Raw genomic sequence first — 27,191 nt, forward strand, 5'->3', positions numbered from 1 at the left:
ATTTTGTGCACCCGGCCATTTGTCACTTTTGATTTCCGTTCATTTTCATCGTCTTCATTCACCTGTACAGAACTTAAACACACATCACTGTCATTTCTCAGAACCAGACAATCGGTTTGAACCGGTGGATGGAGGAACTAGACGTCTTTTTGCATGCACCAGATCCAGCTACCGGGGATGTCCCCAATCTCACTGCACAAATGGCGGAGAGCAATGTAAGAACATTAACTCAGTAAGCTATCATTGAACAGAAATGGCGGAGAGCAATGGAAAAAAATGGAACTCAGATTGTGAGCTCTGGTCAAAAGTGGCTGAAAGTAATGAAAAAGGGAACTTGATCTGTACACTCTAATGGTACACACTTGAATTTATTTAATTGATGAATTACATCAAGGGGTCAAGCTTATACACAACAAGATGTTAATTAGTGTAAGAACTGCTCATAGTAACTGTTAAGGTGGGAATTAAATGTCTTGTGAATTAGAGGACTTAGGCTATGGAAAGTAACCAGAAGTGCATAAGGTGGACACAATTAAGATTATGCAGTCATTTTATTTTGATATACAGAAAACTAATTCTACTGACTGATTTATAAGAACTTTACATGAAACTTGTTTCACTAGAATGGAAATTGATTATTTTTATGTAGGCGTCAGACATAACTGGTTGGGCAATCGTGACCAGATAGCTTATAGTCGGTAATCAATGTACCAGTAAACTTTATCTTGTTGATTTGCAGAAGAAATGAAAACTTTTCATCTTTCGAATCCTTTTAACATGGAGATGGGATATTTCTACTGATATTTGCATCTGGCATTTGTAGCATGGTTCTTTGCGCACACTTTGATCACTAACTCACAAGCAGGATTGAGGGAATAAATTTACATATTCATGTACAGACCTTCAGATGTGTGAATATTCAATTAAATCAGAGGAACTCACATGTATTTACATATTCATGTACAGACCTTCAGATGTGTGAATATTCAATTAAATCAGAGGAATTCACATGTATTTACATATTCATGTACAGACCTTCAGATGTGTGAATATTCAATTAAATCAGAGGAATTCACATGTATTTACATATTCATGTACAGACCTTCAGATGTGTGAATATTCAATTAAATCAGAGGAATTCACATGTATTTGATATTTGTATGTACTGTAAAGTATAGTTTTTGTTAACTCTTGAAAGTGTTGTTCTGCAAAATTTCAAACTCTTGAACAAAATGATGTATTCAGAAAGGGCATGTGTAAGAAATGAACAACAATCATTCACAATGAAAGTGCATAAAGTAATGCATGTTACAGCTGTAGCATTAATCATAGCTAAAATAACTTAGTGTAAAATGCTGACTCTGGACCCTCCAAAATTTGAGCTCCAAATTGGAGAGGGTGGAGCCTCTTGTGGTAAGAGATTGTCAGGGGTGGAGCTTTTGAAGTATTCCTGGAAATTGTGTCAAGTTGTATCTGTTACAACCATATAGTATTACACGATGAAGTTACCTGTACAGGATTAGAGTATTACACGATGAAGTTACCTGTACAGGATTAGAGTATAGAGCTGATGTCACAAACGGGATGAAAATATCCAACTATAATAAATAATAGTACAATTCTGAAGTACAAGACAAAATATCCAACTACAATAAATAATAGTACAATTCTGAGGTATAAGACAAATTCAATATTTTATAATATGAATTACTGTTCATACGGTGTTGCATGATAGGTCATGTAGATTGTTGAATGTATTATATATCCAAGTTTTAGCAGTAGGCCTAAATTTGATTGAAGCATGGCATGTTTCTCTACTGTATAGTTAATAATTAGTGTTAATTAGTGTGTCACAGTTATAGAAAGTTTAAGTAGATCACCTATAGGTAAACCACAACAATTCATTGATCAGAATGGAGGTGTGTGCAACACAGCATGTCACTAAATATCAGTGCCCCAGTGTAGAGATTTAACTGTGATGTGTTAAATATGCACCAGTGAATAAAGAAATTGTCCAGGTGCAGTTAGTCTATAAATAGAAAATGAGGCAATCTGTTTGAAATTGACAGGGAGTGAAAGAGGATATTACAACACTGCAACAGAATGTCAACAACATTAAGGGCTTGTGTGAACAGCTGACAGAAGATGCCGAGCCCAAATTTACTCAGAAAATGTCACAGGAAGTGACCTCACTCAACACAAAGTGGAGTGAAGTAGTGACGCTGGCAGAGGAGCAGAATGCACGACTAAAGGATGCACTGGAATGCAGTCAGAAGATGTATGAGAGGATAAAGGAAATGACAGAATGGCTGGAACCCATTAAGGAGGACCTTTCAAATAAAGACTACGCTGTGGAAAGTTTGAATGACCTTCAGGTCAAGAGTAAAAAGTTCAAGGTCAGTCTACAGTAAAGTGAAGAACAAACCAGAGCAATATAACATTGATTTTAAGGAGATTATGGGTGTGTCTTACAGAGCATGAAGACAAAATTCATCTGTTGTTCTGTCAGTCCGTCTTACTGTCTGTCTGTCTGTGGCTGCCTGGATTGATGAAATAAACTCCTTTTCAGGCAACACATGTGACTGTATAAGGAACACTCTAGTTGTATACAGAATTCACTCTTGGTCACTTTTATAGTTTCTTGTTTAAATTATATACATGCAGTTTTAAAAGTTTGTAATTTTTATGTCCATTCTACATGAATGCATTCACTAAAGTTCTCATCCCATGGTTTTGATGCAGTGTAAATAGCAAGAATCAAACTGCAGTGAAAATAAGGCTGTACACAGCAGCTATTTAGACCAGAAATTACAGTGCATATATGATATTAGTTTATCAGTTTGCAATTTTTATATGCTTTATATGTTTTATTTTTTGCTTTACAGACTTTAAAACAAGAAGTTTCAGGAAGAGAAATGGAAAATAACAAAATCAATGAGGATGCTAATGAGATGCTAAACAAAGCCCCAGCTGGGAGCTTACAGGACCTGGCCCGGGCTCTGATGAGGATGAATGCCCTTTGGACTGATGTCTACAACAGGGTGGGCCATTACTCTCAGATCTTTTCTACTGCAGAAACTCAGTGGAAGGAGTTCAGTGGTAAGTTACATTAGAAATATAACATTGTCAGAGAGGAAACAGAGAGGCTTAACAATAAACGATATCCAAAAAGTTTGATGCTTGTTTTATTTACTTCTATTTCAGCTTTATCCTTTATGTAAAAATTCAAAACTAAGCGAATTTGAATAAGTAATAACAATAAAGTAACAAAAAATAGATTTCAGTAAATTTGAAACTGGACAGAATTGATTTTCAGTGAATCTGGTGACAATTGCAGTATTTTCCGTGTTAGATGCCTGGTTTCTTTATTTGCAGCCTTTTTGGATGAAGAAACAGAACGTCTGAATTTACTGGAGAGGAAAATCAAACGACCACGTCTTGCCAGCAGTGACGCAGAGGAAATATCAGAAGATTTAGATGTGAGATCATTTATTTTGTAGCAGTATCATAATTATTACAACAAACTTCACGTATTTGTGATTACAGAACACAAACTCAAGATGGAGGAACCACTGAGTTCATTGCATTACGTGTGATTTGCATCATGCATCATTTTGCAAACTTTTTCAGGACATTGAAATTTGCCTACAGGACCACACCCTGGAGAAAAAGACTAGACTACAAGGTTTAGGACAGGACCTCATGGCTAACTCCATCATGGTGGACCACATCAAATCCCAGTTAGAGATATACAATGATAGGTGGAACATCCTCGATTGTCAGGTAAACAGTTAGAGATATACAACGATAGGTGTAACATCCTCGATTGTCAGGTAAATAGTTAGAGATATACAACGATAGGTGTAACATCCTCGATTGTCAGGTAAATAGTTAGAGATATACAACGATAGGTGCAACATCCTCGATTGTCAGGTAAACAGTTAGAGATATACAACGATAGGTGTAACATCCTCGATTGTCAGGTAAACAGTTAGAGATATACAATGATAGGTGTAACATCCTCGATTGTCAGGTAAACAGTTAGAGATATACAACGATAGGTGTAACATCCTCGATTGTCAGGTAAACAGTTAAGAGATATTCAATGATAGGTGTAACATCCTCGATTGTCAGGTAAACAGTTAGAGATATACAATGATAGGTGTAACATCCTCGATTGTCAGGTAAACAGTTAGAGATATACAATGATAGGTGTAACATCCTCGATTGTCAGGTAAACAGTTAAGAGATATTCAATGATAGGTGTAACATCCTCGATTGTCAGGTAAATAGTTAGAGATATACAACGATAGGTGCAACATCCTCGATTGTCAGGTAAACAGTTAGAGATGCACATCAATAGGTGGAATATCCTCCATGTTGAACAAAAACAAAAGGATGGAAATGGCTACAGCTTTTATTCAAAGTATCTGATCATGGACTGATTCAGTCAGGATTGATTTTTGCTTTAGATGCCTTCATGGGCTTTGCTTTAGATGCCATCATGGGCTTTGTTTTAGATGCCATCATGGGCTTTGTTTTATAGTTAATAATCCATTACTGTAATTCACTTTTTATTTTGAAGAACAAAATTTCCATGCTTATTAACTTGGTCATCTTATCCCAGTAATGATATTTCATAAATATTTTTATATGCCCATTTTATGATGGGCTGCAATATGGTGTAGGCATTCCTGTCTGTCTTTTCATCTGGTTGCTTTTTCCTGTCTGGGTCGTATTTCACACTGAGACCTAGATCTTATTCAGTTGATGCATCTCAGGGAAAAGATAGGTCTTGAACCAAAGATATAATCAATGTTGCCTCCTTCTGGAATTTCATGGCTATTCATACTCAAATCATATCTAGATCATATCTTGCACACTGTGAGGTCTGAGATTATTCTACATGGGTCACTTGATGCATCTTTGGAGGAAAGTGTGTCATGAACCAAATATAGGTGACCATGGTGTCAATTAAAAATTTTATGTCTATACATATATGAAATAGTGTTCAAATCATATCTTTAGCACGGTGAAGCCAAGGTCAAGCAGGCTTAGTTAATGCAATTTGGAGGAAGGTGTGTCTTGACCCAAAAGTAGGTCACAGTTGCCTCAATTTGGAATTGCAATGGGCAGCATCAAGCATGCAAATATAGACATCCATCGTGTAGATGTAGTTGTAGAATTAAAAGCTTTAAAAATCTATTAGTACTTTACAGTCATTGGCTTATGAGAAATGCAAAGTTCCCCATTTGGAAAAACTAACATATCTGACTGTAGCTCCCATGAAACAGTTGATCTCATTTTGCTGAATATTTATGTATGCAGATTTGGAAATGGATATTAATCCAGATAATCAGGAGAAGAAAATTTGTTTCAGGCAAGAGAGAAGATCCACAATCTGGAGCAATCCATCAGCCAAGCTCAGGACACTGAGAGGAAGATTCTGGAGATGACTAACTGGATGTCGGATATCTCGGATCTCCTGCAGAAGAGGATTGAGGCAGATGTTGTAGCAGGTGATGTACCAGGAGAGCATGACTCACTGAAGGAGGAATTCAAACAAAATGAGGAGATGCTGGCAGAACTGGAGGTGTTCGCTGCTGATTTGGAATCGCAAGGCAACATGGAGGCTAGTGCTAGGCTGCATGAACAAATCGAACTGCTGAAAAAACATTATACTGAAGTGTCAATAAAGTTTCGAAAGTTTCAGAGGCCAGCTGATTTTGAGCCCAAGTTCAGTCGAGTGAAGAGAGAATTGGATAGCATCGGAGAGCAAATCCATTTAGTAGAGATTGGATCAGAGGATCCGGGAACTCTACAAGAGAAGCTTGATATCTCTGTGGTGAGTTATCCCATTGTGTCTTCAACCAATTTGAAAATGAAAACTTTAAGTTCATGTTTTGACATGAATTTCAAACAGTGCATTTTTTTTGGTTATCTATGCCAGATGATTTTTCTAGACTTAAGAATTCAGAATTTCCAAAAGTCTGCTGAAATCAGTATGCATAATGATGAATAACTATGTTATTTATATGCAGTAGAATGAATCCTTTTTTGAAGTATCTTTAACAATTGATGTATTGGGATGATATGAAACATACTACACATAATGATAATAATAAACCGAGCAATCACTATAAAGTCTTCCGTCTGAAACAGAAGACCTTAACAATATAAAGAGAAGAGACATAGCAAAAGATGTATTAAGTATGATTTTCATGCAGTGCTCAAGTAGCCTTAAATATGCTGTGCAGAAAGTACTTGCTGACATTTTATGACATGTTTATTAAAGACCTAGAGAGATTATTTATGATATTGTAAATTATTTTAGAGGTACATTGTATTAGGATTTCCAACAAAAGATAACAATGCTTGATGTGCACACAAAGAAATGATATGAATGACAACTTTATCAAACTTTAGGGTCTAGCATGATCATAAATTTACTAGATACACGGTACTCTCTTTAAAACTTGAAGTGAGGCGCCTAACATATATATTTTCAAAACATTTACTTGCATAAGGAGGGTGCTTTTGTGTTTATTTAGGAAACTTAGTTATATGATCAACAAGTATATATATTTTTTCGAATTTTGGTCTTTTGATTATCTGTGAATGTTTCCAGGAAGAAATTTCATACTCATAGGTATGTCACTATTGTAGAAATTTTACCGTATGATGAGCGAGTTGAAACCGGAAGTGGAACATGTCATCAAATCGGGGCGACAGATCGTGGAGAAACAACAGGTGGAATTCCCTGACAAGTTAAACCAACAGATGGATGCCTTAAAACAGCAGTACAATGATCTAGGGGGCCAGGTAGGCTTAACTGTGTGATGACTGTAAACAGCAATACAATGATCTAGGGGGCCAGGTAGGCTTAACTGTGTAATAACAGCAGTACAATGATCTAGGGGGCCAGGTAGGCCTAACGGTGTAAAAACAGCAGTACAATAATCTAGGGGGCCAGGTAGGCTTAACTGTGTAATAACTTTGTAAACAGCTCTATATTGATCTAGGGGGCCAGTTAGGCTTAACTGAGTGATGAAATAGTTTCCATTGATCTGGGGAAGGGGGGAGTAGACTCTGCCATGTGATAATGTTATAAACAGCTGTACAATGATCTAGTCTCCTAGTAGACTTAACCATGGGATAACTCCGTAAACAGCTCTATATTGATCTCAGGGGCCAGGTAGGCTTAGCTATGGGATATCTCTTTATACAGTTTTCCCATGATCTGGAGGACCTAGGGCTTAGCCATATGATAACTGTGAACAGCTGTACATTGATCTCGGGGCCTGGTAGGCTTAGCTATGTGATGAAAGGCGAAGACAACGAACAATGATCAATCTCATATCCTATAAGCAATACAAAATAGAAAGTTGGGCAGACACAGATCCCTGGACACACCAGAGAAAGGATCAGGTGCCTAGGAGGATAACTCTTCATACAGTTGTCCCATGATGGGGGGAGGGGGCTTAGGAAAAGGTTTTTAATTTGCAGTCCTTATGGCCAACTTCATGGTTTTAGATATTTCCTTATTATTCTGAGCCAAAAACATAAATTTTTCCCTTCCTGGTGGAAACATTTATCATAGTCATTACCTTCAGTGTGGCTGACATGCATGTCAGTATATTTTAACAAAGATTCTTTGCCATCTAAATGTTTATCATACTCTTGCTTTTCTATTATGTGCACAGGTAATTCACAAAACCCAAAATGGTAAAAAATATTCAGTCTGAAATAATTCAAAAAAACGTTTTAGGAAAAAAATATTTTGTGTTAATGAAATTTTAGGGTTGGTTGGGGAACCAGAAATGGGCAAATGATTTATTTGGACCTTATTTTTTTGCTAACTCGTATTGTAAACAGCATTACAATGATGTAGAGGACAGGTAAACTTATTTATGTGTTAATGTGAGTGTGTGTAATGTACACAGCTTTATAATGATCTAGGGGCAGTTAACCGTGTGATTTTTGAAGTTTATTGTAGTGCTGTTTTAAACCAATGTCGCACAGATTCAGAGTGTTTGATCAATGCTGAAGTAGATCACAGGTCAAGGTCATATATTCAAACTGAAAATTGAAACTTTCTTAAAATGTTTGACCTGTCTAGGTAACTAAAGGCAAGTCCTCACTGGAGAAAGCTCTCAAGCTGGCCAAGAAGTTAAAAAAGGAGACAACCACAGTTAAAGAATTTCTGGACTCGGTGAACAAAGACCTGGATACAAAGGAGGCTACACCCGGAGTTCGGAATCTGGATACAGATCTTTCTTATGTCAAGGTAAGGATTTAAAGACACAGAAGCATTATTTTGAATATTGCATATCAGTTATGGTTTATTTTTTCCTTTTGTAATTAATTTTTACATTTTAGTCTGTGCAAGATGAAATGCAGAAGAGGGTGTCTATGTTGTCCACAATGCGTGAACTAGTGAACCAGATCCAGGATCTCTCAGAGGACAAGGAACTTCCCGAGGCAGTCACTCACATAGATGAGCTCTGTACTGAGTGGGAAAGCTTAGCCAAACGCCTGACAGTTAAAAGAGAATGCTTATCGGTAAGTCTGTACGTGTTACTCAGAGTTACTCGAGAATGCTTATTGGTAAGTCTGTACGCATTACTCAGTTACTCGAGAATGCTTATTGGTAAGTCTGTACGCGTTAGTCAGTTACTCGAGAATGCTTATTGGTTAGTCTGTACGCATTACTCAGTTACTCGAGAATGCTTATTGGTAAGTCTGTACGCATTACTCAGTTACTCGAGAATGCTTATCGGTAAGTCTGTACGCATTACTCAGTTACTCGAGAATGCTTATCGGTAAGTCTGTACGCGTTAGTCAGTTACTCGAGAATGCTTATTGGTAAGTCTGTACGCGTTAGTCAGTTAATCGAGAATGCTTATTGGTAAGTCTGTACGCGTTAGTCAGAGTTACTCGAGAATGCTTATTGGTAAGTCTGTACGCATTACTCAGTTACTCGAGAATGCTTATCGGTAAGTCTGTACGTATTACTCAGTTACTCGAGAATGCTTATCGGTAAGTCTGTACGCGTTAGTCAGAGTTACTCGAGAATGCTTATTGGTTAGTCTGTACGCATTACTCAGTTACTCGAGAATGCTTATTGGTAAGTCTGTACGCATTACTCAGTTACTCGAGAATGCTTATCGGTAAGTCTGTACGCATTACTCAGTTACTCGAGAATGCTTATCGGTAAGTCTGTACGCGTTAGTCAGTTACTCGAGAATGCTTATTGGTAAGTCTGTACGCGTTAGTCAGAATGCTTATTGGTAAGTCTGTACGCGTTACTCAGTTACTCGAGAATGCTTATCGGTAAGTCTGTACGCATTACTCAGTTACTCGAGAATGCTTATTGGTAAGTCTGTACGCGTTAGTCAGTTACTCAAGAATGCTTATCGGTAAGTCTGTACGCGTTAGTCAGAGTTACTTGTGCATGTTTAGCTCACCTGGGTCGTTTGGGTGACCTGCTGTATATTACTACATATATGTGAGGAATTTATTATCGTGTAATTTAGCAAGAAACGCCATTCACGAAATAAAATTACTTCTTAAATTCGTGTAAAAACTCTTGATGAAAAATCCACTCACAAATTCATGTTCTCAAGATTTAATGTCAATGTGAAGTACTTACATAAAACAAGGAATGTAATGTGAAGTACTTACATAAAACAAGGAATGTAATGTGAAGTACTTACATAAAACAAGGAATGTAATGTGAAGTACTTACATAAAACAAGGATTGTAATGTGAAGTACTTACATAAAACAAGGAATGTAATGTGAAGTACTTACATAAAACAAGGAATGTAATGTGAAGTACTTACATAAAACAAGGAATGTAATGTGAAGTACTTACATAAAACAAGGATTGTACAGTATTGCAATCAGTCCCCATTCATCAATATAAAACCTCCAGTGGGGAGGGGGGTTAGAGGAACCTAAATTGTAAATTTCATGACTTTTGCAATGCAGGGGCCATACAGGGAGGGTAAAAATTGTAAAATCAGAATTCGTCTTCTCCAGTTCCACTGTTTGGTTGTATATAAACTATAGAATACAGTATACAGCCAAGCAAGGTTGATATTTTTGCCAAATTGAAGGACTATAATACTTTGTGGCTGGTCAGGTGACCAGTAAGGACAGTGGACCTTTGTTGTTAAAAAGTTTAGCCTTTACAAGAAAATACTTGTAAACAACATTATAGCAATGATAAAACGATGAAGAATGGGTATGAATTACAGGCATATTTTACCTTTGAAGTACATGTAAATTCATAGAGGTAACCCTCGATGGCTTGAACTTTGATCTCTCAAAGTTCTTGATCTTTCAAAGTGGAATCACCATCCCAATTTTTTCTCTATATAAAAAGCAAATTTACTTTTGGTGTCTTAAACTTTTTGATCTCTTGAAGTTTTTGATCTCTGCACTGAATTGAAAATAGAAATTTTGGTCCCATTAAACTATTTCATTGTGTTTTACTCCTGATATCTGGAAGTGGTGGTAGCATACACATGCCATCAATTTTCCATTTAGACCATAGGGGCCTCTTATCAGGGCTTTTCTCTATTACACATATAGTAAATACAATATTACAGTATTATTTATTACCTAGATAATGGTGAACGCCCGGGGCTAGCAAGGTTCTGAGAATTAAGTGTTCATAGGTGATGCCTGTGTTACTTCCTTGGGGTAGATAATTGTTTTATTGGTCAATTCTAAACCCTATACTGTACCTGTGCTTTGTTTTTGGGGTGGATAGTTAATTAATTGCACAATTTTAACGATGACCCGATAGTTGTGCTATACGATGTAATTTTTGAAAGTTTTATTTGACTTGACAATGAGACAATGAAATATTGAAAAAATAGTTTAGAGACATACATATTGATGAATGAAAATTACAATGGAAAATGGGTCAATAAAGGGTGTCTGAGTAGTGCTCTTTCTTCTCACCGCTGCGATCAGAATTCGATCCCCGTGATCTACATTGGTTGTTTGTGAGGGGGTATGGTGGTCGCCCGCTCGGAGACGTGGGTTTCCTTCGGGTACTCCAGTTTTCTCCCTCATAATGACCCCTAGCGCCAACATCTGTGCATTAAAGGACCCCACTTGAAATAAGCTTTCCAGCTTTTATGGGTTATCCTTGGTATTTATGCATGTATATTTGTATGTATGTATATACCGAATAAACCTCTAGGATGTTGTGAATATACACTTCTGGTCACTAAAAATCTGAACCATAATGGTTAGACCTTTAATTTTGGGGTTTAATTGAACCTTCAGTCTAGAGAACTCTTGATCTCTCAAAGTTTTATCAATTAGGTTCCTTGAACATCAAGTTATCAAGTCACCTGTATACTAATATGTAATGGATGGTAATGAGAATAGCTGGAAATTTATTGTACATTTCTTTTGGAATTTTAACAGGATGATATCAACACCCTGGAACTCCTCTTTGTGGATTTCCAGACCTCGCTGATGAAAGTCAAAGAATGGCTCACCAAAGCTGAGAGCACATTAGTGGCACATGAGCAGCTTCCTGTTTACCAACAAATGTCCGACTATGAGAAAGAAAAAATCCACAGACTCCAAGCGGAGATCAATGACCTTGTTGGTCAAGTGGAGGAAGTACGAGACTCGGCCCTCAGTCTCATGAATAAGAGTGATCACTACAGTGCTATGGTGGAGCCTGAGCTCACTCATCTTAACCAACGCTGGGAAGACATCAGAGAAAGGGTAAAGGTTAGTGTGCATGTGTAATCAGACAGAGGTCAGTGTGCATGTGTAATCAGACAGAGGTCAGTGTGGGTGTAGGCTTAGCTTTCACTGCACTAACAGTAGATGATACAGATTGCATGATGTATGAATGGCTAGCAAATGCTTTTCTAGCATTTTTATAGATAACTTCACTTAAATAGGATAATTAGTGGTGTGTGAAAAAATCTTTTTATAATTTCAGATTTTGGAAAATTTGCCATTAGTTTACATTAAAATATAACTGGTTGCTCTATTCTTGGATGAAAGTCTAAGCATATGAACATAAATACCTTTACATTGTACATATTAGGCTGTTTTTGACATTGTTTTATTTCTTTATTTTCAGCAGAAACAACAGGTAAACGAAGTGAATATTTCAATGGAAATCACTAAGACAACAGTAATGGAGGTATCCCAGAGTTCCATGACATCGTCTGCTTCTGCTGTTGGTGAAATAGATGATGGAGAATTCCAGGAACAGTATGACAGAATTATGAAGGAGGTCATTGTCCTTGACAACAGCCTCATCAACAAAGGTCAAGTAACAGCTGATGACTTGACAGGTAGACCAGAGGAAAAAACTGGGGTAAAGTTCAAATGTATCTAATTTCTGATTGAAACTTTTGGATTTTTATAAAATATAGATAGCATTGAAATATTTTGAACAACCTTTAATGCATTTTGGCACCATGCATTAGATTTATGACCAGTATAGATTTGTCACATTACATGTATATATGCAACTTGCAGGTGCTTGAAGAAGAAGTGAATAATCTCCAGTTGGATGTGTCCACTATTGCTGACCAGGGTAGACTACTGGCCCACCAGATTGACCTGGATGATCATGACAAAGCCATCCGGATCTACCGACAGGTGGAAGACATGAAGGTTAGGACTATTTAGTATCGGAGTATAAGGGAGATAACTCTTAAAGGAGATTATTATATATAATTTTGTTAACTTCTTTTGTTTGTTTATTGTTTTTGAAATAGAGGGGAAAAATAATATATATATATATATATATATATATATATATATATATATATGTGTGTGTATATAAAAGCACTAAGTTCCAACAACACCCGATACCTAAAAGTGTCGGATCCACAACATGGATACAAGGTCAAATACAAAAAATTATACAAAGCACTAAAATGACCAACAACACGAACAACCAGATTGTCAAATTTTCGGGATGACCCGTCCCTTCCTCAGGACAAACGAAAAGAATTACATAATATGGCCAATATCAACAGAGAATTTTCTTTTAGGTATTGGGTGTTGTTGGAACTTAGTGCTTTATAATATATATATAACCACTTGCAATTAAATTTAGAAGAAACCAGCATCATTTGTGTTTTACATATGCAGTAGGCCGTTATAGTATTGAAATGCCTTTATGGCTTCTTTTGAACTTTTTTAGATTTATGAGTAACTTAATTTTGATTCCATGTGCCAGATACCCTTGCAATTTTAACAGTTGTTAATATGAATTTTTGCATTAGTAAGATTATTAGAAGTTTAGGTAAAGGGGGGGGGGGGTATTTCAATAATGAAATAAATTTTAATTGTCCTTTTAAATTTACAACCACAGTCAAAGTGGAACCAAGTAAAGACAAATGCAGAGAACAAGAAGTTGATGATTTTGTCTATGGGAATGGTGTACAGTCAGATACAGGAGGAGATTCGAGACCTGAATGTCTGGTTAGACAACATTGAGAGGAGGATACAATCTGTTCGGAAGGAAGACCTAAAGGTGAGGGATTGATAGCAAGCTGTAAAGTGGTATTTGTTATGGAAGGGCACATTGCAAGACATGTGATAGATTATTTAATAAAGGCAGGAATCATGAGATGTGAAATGGAATATGAAATAGAAAAGAGGACCGTAAGATTTGGGGTAGAATGTGTAATGAAGGGGTGGATCAAGGGAGGTGGGATAAAATGTGTAATGAAGGGGAGGGTTGTAAGTTGTTTGATTTAATTTGTAGGGGAAGGGTAGATTGCAATATGTGGAGTAGAATATATAAGGAAATGATAAATTGTAAAGTGTTTGGTAGAGTGTTATATTGTGCAAGATGCAGGGTCATTATGTAATAGTGAGCAAAGCTTGCATCACAAAGTGACGTGACAACGTCACTCCAATGATTACACATGTGAGTCACATGATTTGCTCTCATCAGCAGAAAAATGATAGGGATTACCCAAAATGCTATAGAAAAATGTCGCCATAACTGCAGAACTATTGTGTATTCCTCGCCTGAAATTTGTTTTAAGGCCATCCTGTGAATCGTGTAACTTTCTCCAGCTTTGGTGGGGTGGGGGGATCATCGAATCACAGATGGTGTGTTGCAAGTATCACTTCAGATCTGCTACTGATTATAGAGCACTTCAAAATATATGACTTCATAATACATGAACGTAAATGAAGCATCATGAAAATGAATTCACAAGTAAATTGTTATGGCGTGTTAATTTTATTTACGTATTCAAGCAACCTATTATCCGTTGAATTTTATTTAAATATAATTTTTCATTTTTGATTATTTGTCTCTTTTGGTGATAAATGGAAACTTGACATCATCTTCTGTCAACAACTTGAAGAAGTGAACTGTCATTGTGTGTATGTGTCGCTTTAGTTATAACTAGCACGGAGTAGCATACAATCTATAACCAGACAAGTCGTCTCATACCATTGGTTGTTTGCTGTTGATAATTGCTTGGTTTGAAAGGAGAAAAAAAAAAAAAAGCTAACTGTGACATCTTGATACACTTTAGATCAACTGTGTTATATTTCCTGCATGAAATGAATAGACAGATCAATCTAAAGTCACATTGTAAGAGTTTTAGCTCATCTCAATGCTCACACCATAAGCATATTAATTTGCCGGTTGTGGAATAGAATATGAAGTACATTATGGGGTGTGATAAGTAACTAAGGGGAAGATCAGGAGGTATGGTGTAGAGTTTGTAATGAAGGGGGAGGTCAACAGGTTTAGAATATGTAATAAAGAAATGAATTGCAAGATTTGAAGTATGTAATGAAGGTTTGAATTGAGAAGTTTGGCATGTGAAATAAAGGGTTAGATTGTAATGGTAAGAGTATGTAATAAATAGTTGAGTTACAAGAATTGGGAGTATGTGATAGAGGTTTGGATTGTGAGATATTGAGTGCACAATATAAAGTGTAAGGTTCTTGGCACACTGATTTTAACTACGGATTACTCCATTAACCTGATAAAGATGTTGGACTCAAGGCGGAGGTGCCCGGCCAACAGGGGATGCTTACTCCTTCTAGGTACCTGATCCCACCTCTGGTATATCTAGAGGTCCATGTTTGCCCAACTCTCTGTTTTGTATTGCTTATAGGAGTTATGAGATTGATCATTATTGTTCGTTATCTTCACCTTTCATTACAAGATTTAAATATGTAATAAAGTATTGGATTGCAGAGTTTGGAATGTGTTATAGAGATTTAGACAAACTTGGGAATGTGTTATAGGTCCCATGGTGAGGTAATATGTTACTACTAGTGACTGTCATCAGTCAACTTTAAAGTTTATATTTTGTCACGAGGCGTAGGAATGCCAAAAATAAAAGCAATTGTATGAGTGATATCCACTGGATAAAGGGGTAAATATGTATTATAACAAATTACACAGTGATTGACCTTGTTGTACGTGGAATGGGAAGATTAAACAAGGATCCAATAAACAGTCATTGCTATGTTTTAAATCATACAATGCATGGTGACAACACAGGTATTCAGTATTGCCTGGGGTGACAACACAGATGTAGTATAGACTGGGGTGACAACACAGATGTAGTATAGACTGGGGTGACAACACAGGTATTCAGTATTGACTGGGGTGACATCATGGGTATTCAGTATTGACGGGTGACAACACAGATATTCAGTATTGACTGGGGTGACAACACAGATATTCAGTATTGACTAGGGTGACATCATAGGTATTCAGTATTGACTGGGGTGACATCATAGGTATTCAGTATTGACTGGGGTGACAACACAGATATTCAGTATTGACTGGGGTGACAACACAGATATTCAGTATTGACTGGGGTGACAACACAGATATTCAGTATTGACTGGTATTCAGTATTGACTGGGGTGACAACACAGATATTCAGTATTGACTGGGGTGACAACACAGGTATTCAGTATTGACTGGGGTAACAACACAGGTGCACAGTATTGACTGGGGTGACTTCATAGGTAATAAGTACTAACAAAGGTAACATCACAGGTGCACAGTACTGACCAGCCTGGCTGTCGGTCATTAAAAATGTTTGATATGTCCTGTAGTCTCCATTGATCTGTGTTATAGACAGATGTAGTCTCCATTAATCTGTTGTTATAGACAAATGTAGTCTCCATTGATGTGTGTTATAGACAAATGTAGTCTCCATTGATCTGTGGGTATAGACAAATGTAGTCTCCATTGATCTGTGGTTATAGACAAATGTAGTCTCCATTGATGTGTGTTATAGACAAATGTAGTCTCCATTGATCTGTGTTATAGACAAATGTAGTCTCCATTGATTTGTGGTTATAGACAAATGTAGTCTCCATTGATGTGTGTTATAGACAAATGTAGTCTCCATTGATCTGTGTTATAGACAAATGTAGTCTCCATTAATCTGTGTTATAGACAAATGTAGTCTCCATTGATCTGTGGTTATACAAATGTAGTCACCATTAATCTGTGGTTAGACAAATGTAGTCTCCATTGATCTGTGGTTATAGACAAATGTACAGTGATCCCCCGGTATATTGCCCCCCATTATAATGCCAACCCTGCATATCGCCAAAAAAGTTCAAAGTCCCGTTTTCCTCGCTCTGTAAAACCCCGTTATATTGCCATACCGCCATCCGCCAACCTATTTGCAGGTACGATTTGGTCAATTACCATTATAATCACCCCCGCTAATTATCGCCAATCAACAGCAGGACAATTTCAGTGAGCAGGCTTAGGCAATTATCCGCTATTAGTCCTCAAGGTATCAAAGTTTGGAGCAGATTTTAAGTTATGTAAATTATAATCAACTGAGTTCAAATACGCAGTATTGTTTTTAAAATCTGAGTATGGCGTATACACCGAAGTCTAAGCATGTTGGACATAAAACAAATACTGGAAATCATTAAATACCCCTACCATTACTAATCATTTACGACCACTGGACGCCGGGATTATCCATGCATTCAAAGCACGATGTAGTAGATAAAATTTGTTTGATTTCTTATGACAGCTATACACATACCCCCCTCCCCCGATATAATGCCACTCCCGTCATAATGCCAAAATTGCCGAGGTACAAATGTTGGCATTATAACAGGGGATCACTGTAGTCACCATTGATCTGTGTTATAGACAAATGTAGTCTCCATTGATCAGTGATTAGACAAATGTAGTCTCCATTGATCTGTGGTTAGACAAATGTAGTCTCCATTGATCTGTGTTATAGGCAACTGTAGTCTCCATTGATCTGTGTTATAGACAAATGTAGTCTCCATTGATCTGTGGTTATACAAATGTAGTCACCATTGATCTGTGTTATAGACAAATGTAGTCTCCATTGATATGTGGTTAGACAAATGTAGTCTCCATTAATCTGTGTTATAGACAAATGTAGTCACCATTGATTTGTGTTATAGACAAATGTAGTCTCCATTGATCTGTGGTTAGACAAATGTAGTCACCATTGATCTGTGTTATAGACAAATGTAGTCTCCATTGATCTGTGTCATAGACAACTGTAGTCTCCATTGATCTGTGTTATAGACAACTGTAGTCTCGATTGATCTGTGTTGTAGACAAATGTAATCTCCATTGATTTGTGGTTAAACAAATGTAGTCACCATTGATCTGTGTTATAGACAAATGTAGTCTCCATTGATCTGTGGTTATAGACAAATGTACTCTCCTTTAATCTGTGTTATAGACAAATGTAGTCACCATTGATCTGTGTTATAGACAAATGTAGTCTCCATTGATCTGTGTTATAGACAAATGTAGTCTCCATTGATCTGTGTTATAGACAAATGTAGTCTCCATTGATCTGTGTCATAGACAACTGTAGTCTCCATTAATCTGTGTTATAGACAACTGTAGTCTCGATTGATCTGTGTTATAGACAAATGTAGTCTCCATTGATCTGTGTTATAGACAAATGTAGTCTCCATTGATCTGTGTTATAGACAAATGTAGTCTCCATTGATCTGTGTTATAGACAAATGTAGTCTTCATTGATCTGTGGTTAGACAAATGGAGTCACCATTGATCTGTGTTATAGACAAATGTAGTCTCCATTGATCTGTGTTATAGACAAATGTAGTCTCCATTGATCTGTGGTTAGACAAATGTAGTCTCCATTAATCTGTGGTTAGACAAATGGTATCGATAGGTGGTTACTGTTTGCTACTTATTGCATTGAGTAGAATACTCAGCCGGGCTAAAACAAGCATCACATTGTGATCATGTTTAAAGCTAACAACAGGTGTTCTTATAGTGCAATGATATACATATGATTTGAAATTTTGTGTTTTGATGTTAGTTTACAATGCCCAGGGAAAACCATTGAGAAAGAAATTGGTAAACTTTGTCCAATTACAAGGAAATGAAGATCGATCAAAACAACACAATATATTCCGGTATACATTGTATGTGTATATATGTGTATATATATATATATATATATATATATATATATATATATCTAACTATGTTGGTTACTTTGTACCACTCTGTAGCAAAACTGAATGCTTTAAAATTGATTTGATGAATAAACAATAGTAGCCATATGTTATGTCATAGAGGTTTAGGAATTTTGAAATGTTCTGTAATAGCATTTGAGTTTCCGGTGAGGGATGGTTGAGTTCCATAATTCTATCCCGCCCCTTTTCTGGGCTACAGCTACAGGTGAATTTCTTTGAAAATCTTGGAAGACAGGTCTTGGGATCAAGCAAGGTGTTAATGACCCGATAAAGAGGGTTTGATGATGGAAATAATCAGCGATGTTAATTAAGCGTGTTCACGGCATATCAACTGATGAAGATGCATGCCGTTTTTTCCGCCTTGATACTAAAGTTTTGCAAGAATGTTGAAGTAACTTAATTTTTGCCACCCATCAGTTTTTGTGGGAAAATGTAATGTCATGACAGTTAAAGGGTGTGTGTTATATGATGGTGTTTTCTATGCGTGGAGGAGGTGCATTTCATGGAAGAAAATTAGGAGAACATCTTAACAATAAATGGACATATACGTACTTTTCTTCTGAATCAAAGTGCAAACAAATCATTGAGTCATGTAAATATTTTATGAATTCTGTGTTGCAACTGGATTTAGAAACATGGGATACATGCAGTGATAAATGAGACCGTCGTGATTTTAAAAACTGTGAAGTTCTGAAAATCATTTTTGTGTCTTATCAAAGTTAAGCTCCTGATCTTGTGATGCAAAATAATCTAATGATTTGCATCAAGTGAAATGAAGTGCAGTCAGGAAACAGAGTTCTTGCTTGAAAGCAGAATTTTTCCATGGGTGTGCAGAAAGTAGCAGTGTTCAATATCAAATTAATCTGTTACATTGTAATCCTAGGCAGGGTTTTATTTGCCCTCTTTATTTTCCATAGCAACAGGATTATAAGATCTAGCTTTTTATACTGGATTTATTGATATTGGTTCATTTGGAAATTTGATACATGAAAACTCTAAAGAAAATGATAGAGATTCCCTTTGTGCCATTGAGAATTGTTTTTGGAAGATGAGGCATATTTTCAAAGCAGTCGCCAGTTAAGTTGGATGAAAATAGGAGGAATATAAGAGTGGAGGAAACTGTGTGTGATGAAAATAAGATTTTAAATTTATTACACTGCCAGGAACCTCTACCTTGATTGGTAAAATGATTGTCAGCTGATGTAGGAACAAAATGGACATTCCAGCTGTGTTTATAATGGTCACCATGGTTTCCATTTTACTTCTGCTCCTCTATATTGCTTCGATGTTGACTTATGGAATCTGGATGATCAGAAATGTATGCTGTAAAGGTTTCCAATTAATTTTGTAGCATTGTAAAAACTGAATTGCATTGAATGAGTTACTGCTCTTGATGGAATAAGTTTATTTCTCAGTGATTGGAACCTGTAATGTTGTAATTCAGTTTGTTACAAGCATTGAAGGAGTTGAGAAACAGTAAACTTAAAAAACCACATACAATGAATGAATTTAAAATTGCAACAGTTTAAGTATGCATAATTCTAGAAATTGTCTCAACAAGGATGATTCAATCTGTCAAGCTCTCCCCAAATTACAAATTATATAATATTAGTTCCTTCGGATGTTCAAAGCTGTTTCCAAACTGTGACTTATAAAAAAAAAAAAAATAAGTGCCTAATTCTTTGAAGAAATCTATACACAATGTCTCACAATTATTGTACATGTAATGAATTTAAATGTTTGGTAATTTACATCATTCTGTATTCTAGAAAGACTTCTGAATCATTTTCATGAGAACTATAATCTTCAGGAATAATTAATAGACACACAATTGTTGGTTTGTAAGTTAAAGTTACATAATCATAATAAAACACACTTATAATGAAGTACTGGGGACGAACAGTATTAATTCATTACATACAGTAAAACATGCTTCTAACAAAGTGCCGGGGGCAGACAATTACAGTAAAACACGCTTATAGTGAAGTGCTGGGGACAAACAATTACAGTAAAACACGCTTATAGTGAAGTACTGGGGACAAACAATTACAGTAAAACACGTTTATAGTGAAGTGCCGGGGGCAAACAATTACAGTAAAACACACTTATAGTGAAGTGCTGGGGACAAACAATTACAGTAAAACACGCTTATAGTGAAGTGCTGGGGACAAACAATTACAGTAAAACACACTTATAGTGAAGTACTGGGGACAAACAATTACAGTAAAATATGCTTATAATGAAGTGCTGGGGACAAACAATTACAGTAAAACATACTTATATAGTGAAGTACTGGGGACAAACAATTACAGTAAAACATACTTATATAGTGAAGTACTGGGGACAAACAATTACAGTTAAACACACTTATAGTGAAGTGCCAGGGACAAACAATTACAGTAAAACATGCTTATATAATGAAGTACTGGGGACAAACAATTACAGTAAAACATACTTATATAGTGAAGTACTGGGGACAAACAATTACAGTTAAACACACTTATAGTGAAGTACTGGGGACAAACAATTACAGTAAAACACACTTATAGTGAAGTACTGGGGACAAACAATTACAGTAAAATATGCTTATAATGAAGTGCTGGGGACAAACAATTACAGTAAAACATACTTATATAGTGAAGTACTGGGGACAAACAATTACAGTAAAACATACTTATATAGTGAAGTGCCAGGGACAAACAATTACAGTTAAACACACTTATAGTGAAGTGCCAGGGACAAACAATTACAGTAAAACATGCTTATATAATGAAGTACTGGGGACAAACAATTACAGTAAAACATGCTTATAATGAAGTGCTGGGATGAGCAATTTTCATTCATTTTAGACATGATCTAGCTGTTATATCTCATGAATTCATAATATGTTTCAAAACCACAGAAAATAAAACCCACTTCGCTGTGAGGGTGAATTTATTATAAGCATGATTTCTGTAACTGTGTTTTATTGTATATGCTTTTCCAAGCAAATGAGATATCAAAAATGCATAATTTACTGTAAAACTTTCATAGCAGATATATAATTCATTATTTCAAATTATAGGCCTTTGAAGAAGAGCTGAGCAGACGACAAACAAAACTGGATTCAGTGAATGAAGAAACAAAGCAACTAAATGCACAGGGAGCTGGAAAACTAGTGGAGGAGGATGTCGCACGACTGAACCACCGATGGGAAGACATTAGTCAACAGGTCAAAGGTCGTCGTGACATTACCACCCCAGATCGACCAGTGGTGTTCAAGTCCACTGTCATCACAACAACCATGTCAGCAGGGGTTTCTGGGAGATCCCCCGTAGAGTATCTACAAGACCTGCAGAAACTGGTGGAAGATTTATCTCACATCCAAACAATGTTGTTATCTCATCTACTGCAAGGAAACTTGTTTGATGATGTTGACCAACAGGGGGATCTGCTGCAGGTATGTGATTGGAAAGTGCATATCTTTAGTTTGAGTGTAACTTTTTATTAAAATATTCTTTCCCTTAGAAATATTATCCAAAAAACAATAACTTTAAATATTTTATCTATTAGACTACTAAATATGAATTCTTATTCTATTCATATACCAAGTATAGAAAGGCTTTTGAAAAGCTTTGAAGGTAAATATATATTATATGATCCTCAAAGAATCTAAGTGCAGAAAGGTGTTAAAAACTTAGAGATGATTCGGCCATAGCTGGAAAGCATCAAACTTGAAAGCTCAGCTTCACAAGCAGGTTCTACTGGCTACTCAGTATTGCTAGCTAGTTTGGGATCATGCACAATATTGATTAGTTACAAGAATTTAAAGAATTGTAGGTGAAAGTATTTAAAGAGGATTTCAAGTTATAAGGATGATATTATGAATCTGGAAACTGTGTCCTTACAGGAAATTCAGGGTCACTTGGAAGACATACATCCCCGTATTGAGGAACTGGAACAGCAGAGACAGGAAGTACTGCCCAAGTGTTCCGCAGAGGAGGCGGGGCGTGTCCGTCTGACGCTGGAACAGCTCCGGGCAGACTGGACGCAGGTCAACAGCCAGTTCAACACATCATACAAGTAAGGCCAGATCTACTAGATCTTTCAGCTCCTGTATATTAATTCATCCAAATTTTAGGAAATTGTGGAAGTGTAATGTGCCTTTAGGATTTTCTAAAATGTAATTTTTTAGAAGTCTGGACAAAAAAATCCTTCTGTTGCAGACAAAATATTGATGAGCATTATGGTTTGCTAGAGAATTGTATTGCAGTGTACTCTTTTTGTTTGAATTAATTTCGGTTGTACAAGAATGGGTTGGTTGGAATTTTAATGCAATCTAAATTAACTTGATAGTTGTGAGATACATCCATCTCACACTTATGATAGACAACTCCATGTAAAATCAAAATGAATGGAGAGATGTGAAACAGATTTCAGAATAATTTTGTCATGCTTCTGCTTTCAAAGGACAGGGAATATTCTGTTTAATACACATATAATAGGACACAGCAGGAAATAATCTGTTTAATGTATCACAGCAGGAAGAGATTTTTTCTTACCTGGGAAAGTGTTGGGTTTAATTTACTCTGCCTATAATGATTTGAGTTTGTGTGACAGAGAGATGTACCAGGGAGTTAGTAAGAACCGGTACACCTTGTTCTATAATGATTTGAGTTTGTGTGACAGAGAGATGTACCAGGGAGTTAGTAAGAACCGGTATACCTTGTTCTGCTGTTCACTCTGCCTTGCTGATTTCTCCATGGACAGCTAAATTAAGAATTTTATAAGTTATTGAGTATAAGTCAACGCTGCAGAGGAAGTTGATTCTTGATTAACTTTTTATCCCCAGGCAATAAAGCTGTAGTAGATAATCATATTAAAGGTACAACAAAGGACACCGTAAGTGTATTATAAGAGTGCAATTGTAGAGATGAATGTCTTTAAATTAATCACTACAGAGATGAAAGGCAGAATATCATAGGTCAAGGTCGTAATCTACATTTATGTTAGCATACTTTGTGAGGATAATGCCCTGCTTTGTGGAAGTATACTTTGTGAGAATAACTTTGCAGACAGTGCCTTTGTATGTGAACTTTATTTAGATATCTATTAAGAGCATCTGTTACAAATACAGAATGTTCTTAGTTTGAGGCTCGTTCAGACTTAAGCTAGATTTACAAACCTCTTAATTTACAGAGATCCAGTGCATTCATTTAGAAATTCATTGTGAAGTTCGTCCTTTATTCAGTATATGACTGTTCGCTATCTGTTGATTGACACAGATCACAGTATCTGGCTTCATTATCTTCACAGCTATTTAAACTATTTGCTGTGTAATCATCCCGTTAATTATAAAGAGCAGTATAGTCTCCAAGAGTTGTATTTTTCATCTACTTGATGACTACACTTGTATGAGTTTTTGTATGGTGTCTTTTGAAATAGAAATTAAACTCTTTTCAGTTTTATTGAAGAGAATACAGTTGGTTTAACTTTTTTGCAATGTCAAACAGCCTAATTAATAGTTTTAAGTGTTCGAAAGCCACAGATCTTTTTAGTTGACCTTCTATAAGGGGATTGGAGATGACTAGCTCCCTTAGGGGCCACCGAAGGTAACAGGTATTTTGGTTAATCCTTCTCTTTGGTGCTGTGATCCTGCAGGAGATCTGTTCCTGATTGGTTGTCACTTACAGGTCACTAGTCAATATGACATAGGAGAGGAATCTTCCTGTTGTTGTGCTGACCTAGATAGGATGATTGGACAGATCTAATGATAGCTGTGTTGTTTGTGAGGACTTTATTCACCAACTAGATAAGGGTGGGCGGATTCTTCCAGGTGAATTACATGCTTGATTGAACCAAGCTTTGATTCACCGTAGTCATCCTAAAGAAGTTTTTTTTTGCTTTCTGTGATGACTTGATACTTTTGTTAGAAGTTTGAAAACATTTGTGCACTGTTGTTGGTGGTACTTCGTCATATTTGATTTGTACTTTTTAGGTTGAGTGACGCAGGTGACTAAATATTGCTATAGGTCTGCATCTGTTGTCATGTGTTGTGCGTTAACAATAATTTCTGTTCAATACTTCCAATTCTTTTTAAAATTTGGTATGAAGCATCTTAGGGACAAGGGCTACATAAATTGTAAATTTCAGAGAAGGAATCAAGGCCTCTACAAAAATTGTAAATTTCATGGTCCCTGGTGTAGAGGTTCTGACTCCAGGATGGGCCATACTTGGTATGGTGTTTATGTATAAAACATTAATTTGCATCTTCTTTAATGCTAATGATACTAATTTGAAAGTAAAGGATATTTAGAAGAAGTAGCCTTTTACCAAAACTGTAATTTTCATGATCAAAGGGTTATAGGGGTTTGGAATCAGGATGGGACCAAAATGGTCATGGTGATTATACATATATATGTTAACAATTGAACATATTTAACTTCTTTTCAATAACTACCCTTTCAATTCTTTTCAAATTTGGTATAAAGCATCTTTTGGACAAGGTGACATAATTTGTAAATTTCAGGACTCATGCTCCCTGGGACCATAGGGGTGGGGCAAAAACACCTGAAAAAAGTATGAGTATACTTTCAGCGGCATTTGTGTATCTTGTTTTATACTGCTGTTGTATCTAGCTTAGGTATACAGAGAAATTATAGGCCTTGGGGCTAGTGGTACATATAACTCGGGTGACCAATAAGGCCTGTGGACCTCTTGTTGTAAAACTTGTTTCTCTTAACAATATCTTGTTACATTCAACATGCCCAAGCATATGACTGCAAAATTTTACAAAGAGAGTGGCATTGAAAGATTTATTGAAAGTTGAAGTGTGTGTTTAGAGTCTATTAAAGGTTGAATGTGCTTTAATACAATCTCGTAAGAAGTGTCATTCATTGATCAAATACATTGAGGGCTCTTCTATTGGCGACAGTGTATGGTGGTCTCGAAATTTTTAAAACATTTCTTAAAAGGACAATGTTGAGGGTTTTTTTTTTCAAGGCAAAAAGAAAAGAGAAGTCAAGCATATTTGTGTGAACTTTGACGGTGACATGCCTTCCAGGGGATCCTGTTTTACAGAATTTAGTATGGAATTTGTATAAGAATTACAATCTCTTTTTAACTCTTGAGGCTGCACATAGCTGTGGATAATTAGATTTGAGTCAATATTTGCATAGTTTGTGTGGACTTCTGATAATTTTGGACAAAGTGCTTCTTTCATGGTGATGAAAACATACTTTATTTGACAAGACTGCATGCCAAAAATAAAGAAGTTAAAGAATAAGCCCTTAAGTTATAATCATAAAATTGATAATTTTAGGGAGATTTGAAGGAAAATTTTTATAAGAAAACAAAAACAAAACATGAATTACGATGTATTGTAAATTAAATGTAATATGTATTTTGAATGGAATTTGAATGAAAAAATTAAATTTGGTATGATAATTTCCTGAGTCACAAACTAATCACTGTTATTTGAGTTTTTAAAGAGTAGATTACAATAAAGAGTAGATTACAATAAAGAGTAGAGTACAATAGAAGTTTCTCTGTTACTGTTTTAAACAGACTTAGAGTAATACATATGTACTTTAAAGTTTTATAGAAAAGCGTAACAGAGTTAATGCCCTTGTAAAATGACAGCGATTTGGCTACATACTGTGATTATGGGCCACGACTTTAGATTAGGGCATTTACGGTAAAGGACTATACACACATGTTCAGAAGTTCTACTGTGTGCTGAGGATACTTGACTGGATTAATATTTTTTGATGGAATAAAGATGAGGATGAAAATTTTGCAGTAATTAATTTTGCAAGTGATAAAAAAGTTTTAATATTTATAAGGTGAATTATGGCCACTATTCATAACCGGACTATCACAGTGCCTTATGATCCTGAGTTAATCAAGTAAGTCAATACAACGTATAACGGATTTATCTCAGTGCAACTCTGACTGAGAAGAACCTTTTTGGTTAGAATATATTCAAATGAAAGGAAATTTCTATAGGTAAAAATTTGCCGAACACTTTAATGAGGGGCCTATTACAGAATATATGGTATGCATGTGCAATTGCTATAGATAATTAAGTCCCTGATTTAAATAGATCCTGCAGTGCTCTCTAAGTATTATATTCATAAAAATACACAAGAATATTGAGATGCTTTCATTTTTTTCAAAGATTTCCCATAATATACATTTTTATTTTTGACAGAGAGTTACAAAGGTGAAAATCCTTGAAAATAAAATTTCATATTTGGGGATATGAATAGACACAGGTGTTGTAGTTTATCTGTAAAGGTACACCTAATAGATAGGACATGTTATATATTGCTGACAGGTAACCTGTGATTATTGATATGTCGATGTTAGTTGGCCAGCACCTATACACTCTATAGTCATGAAATATACTAAGTAATATTATAGGTATATATACGTGTACTCCTTGACCCCAGTATCCAAGTACTACAGTAGAGGTACAAATGATGCAACTTTAAAAGATTAGGTCCAAATCAGTTTACAGGAATTATCAGATGATTTTAATGTGCTCTGTGTCAGATATACTTGTATTATATGACAGTCTAGATCTGCAGGATTTACCATGAACTGACAGGCATATGTTGATGGGGAAGTATATCAAAATAGCCATTGTTTACATTCCTAGGAAATATTTATAACATCATGCGATCCAAAATAGTTTCC

General features: G+C 36.0%; 1 protein-coding gene across 1 annotated transcript in view; it reads left to right on the forward strand.

Moving 5' to 3' along the window:
- LOC125673153 (dystrophin-like) overlaps positions 1-27,191 on the forward strand; it is a 155,277-nt gene that overhangs the window by 57,822 nt on the left and 70,264 nt on the right. Inside the window, exons 22-36 of the mRNA XM_056158146.1 lie at positions 102-215; positions 2,070-2,396; positions 2,886-3,099; positions 3,376-3,479; positions 3,631-3,783; positions 5,381-5,845; positions 6,667-6,822; positions 8,120-8,287; positions 8,380-8,562; positions 11,448-11,762; positions 12,124-12,363; positions 12,528-12,665; positions 13,372-13,533; positions 21,577-21,951; positions 22,402-22,574. Of these exons, the coding sequence (XP_056014121.1) occupies positions 102-215; positions 2,070-2,396; positions 2,886-3,099; positions 3,376-3,479; positions 3,631-3,783; positions 5,381-5,845; positions 6,667-6,822; positions 8,120-8,287; positions 8,380-8,562; positions 11,448-11,762; positions 12,124-12,363; positions 12,528-12,665; positions 13,372-13,533; positions 21,577-21,951; positions 22,402-22,574 (3,287 nt within the window). The remainder of the gene's footprint in view (positions 1-101; positions 216-2,069; positions 2,397-2,885; positions 3,100-3,375; positions 3,480-3,630; positions 3,784-5,380; positions 5,846-6,666; positions 6,823-8,119; positions 8,288-8,379; positions 8,563-11,447; positions 11,763-12,123; positions 12,364-12,527; positions 12,666-13,371; positions 13,534-21,576; positions 21,952-22,401; positions 22,575-27,191) is intronic.

This window comes from Ostrea edulis, chromosome 3, assembly GCF_947568905.1.
Source record: "Ostrea edulis chromosome 3, xbOstEdul1.1, whole genome shotgun sequence".
In the NCBI taxonomy this organism is placed as follows: Eukaryota; Metazoa; Mollusca; class Bivalvia; order Ostreida; family Ostreidae; genus Ostrea; species Ostrea edulis.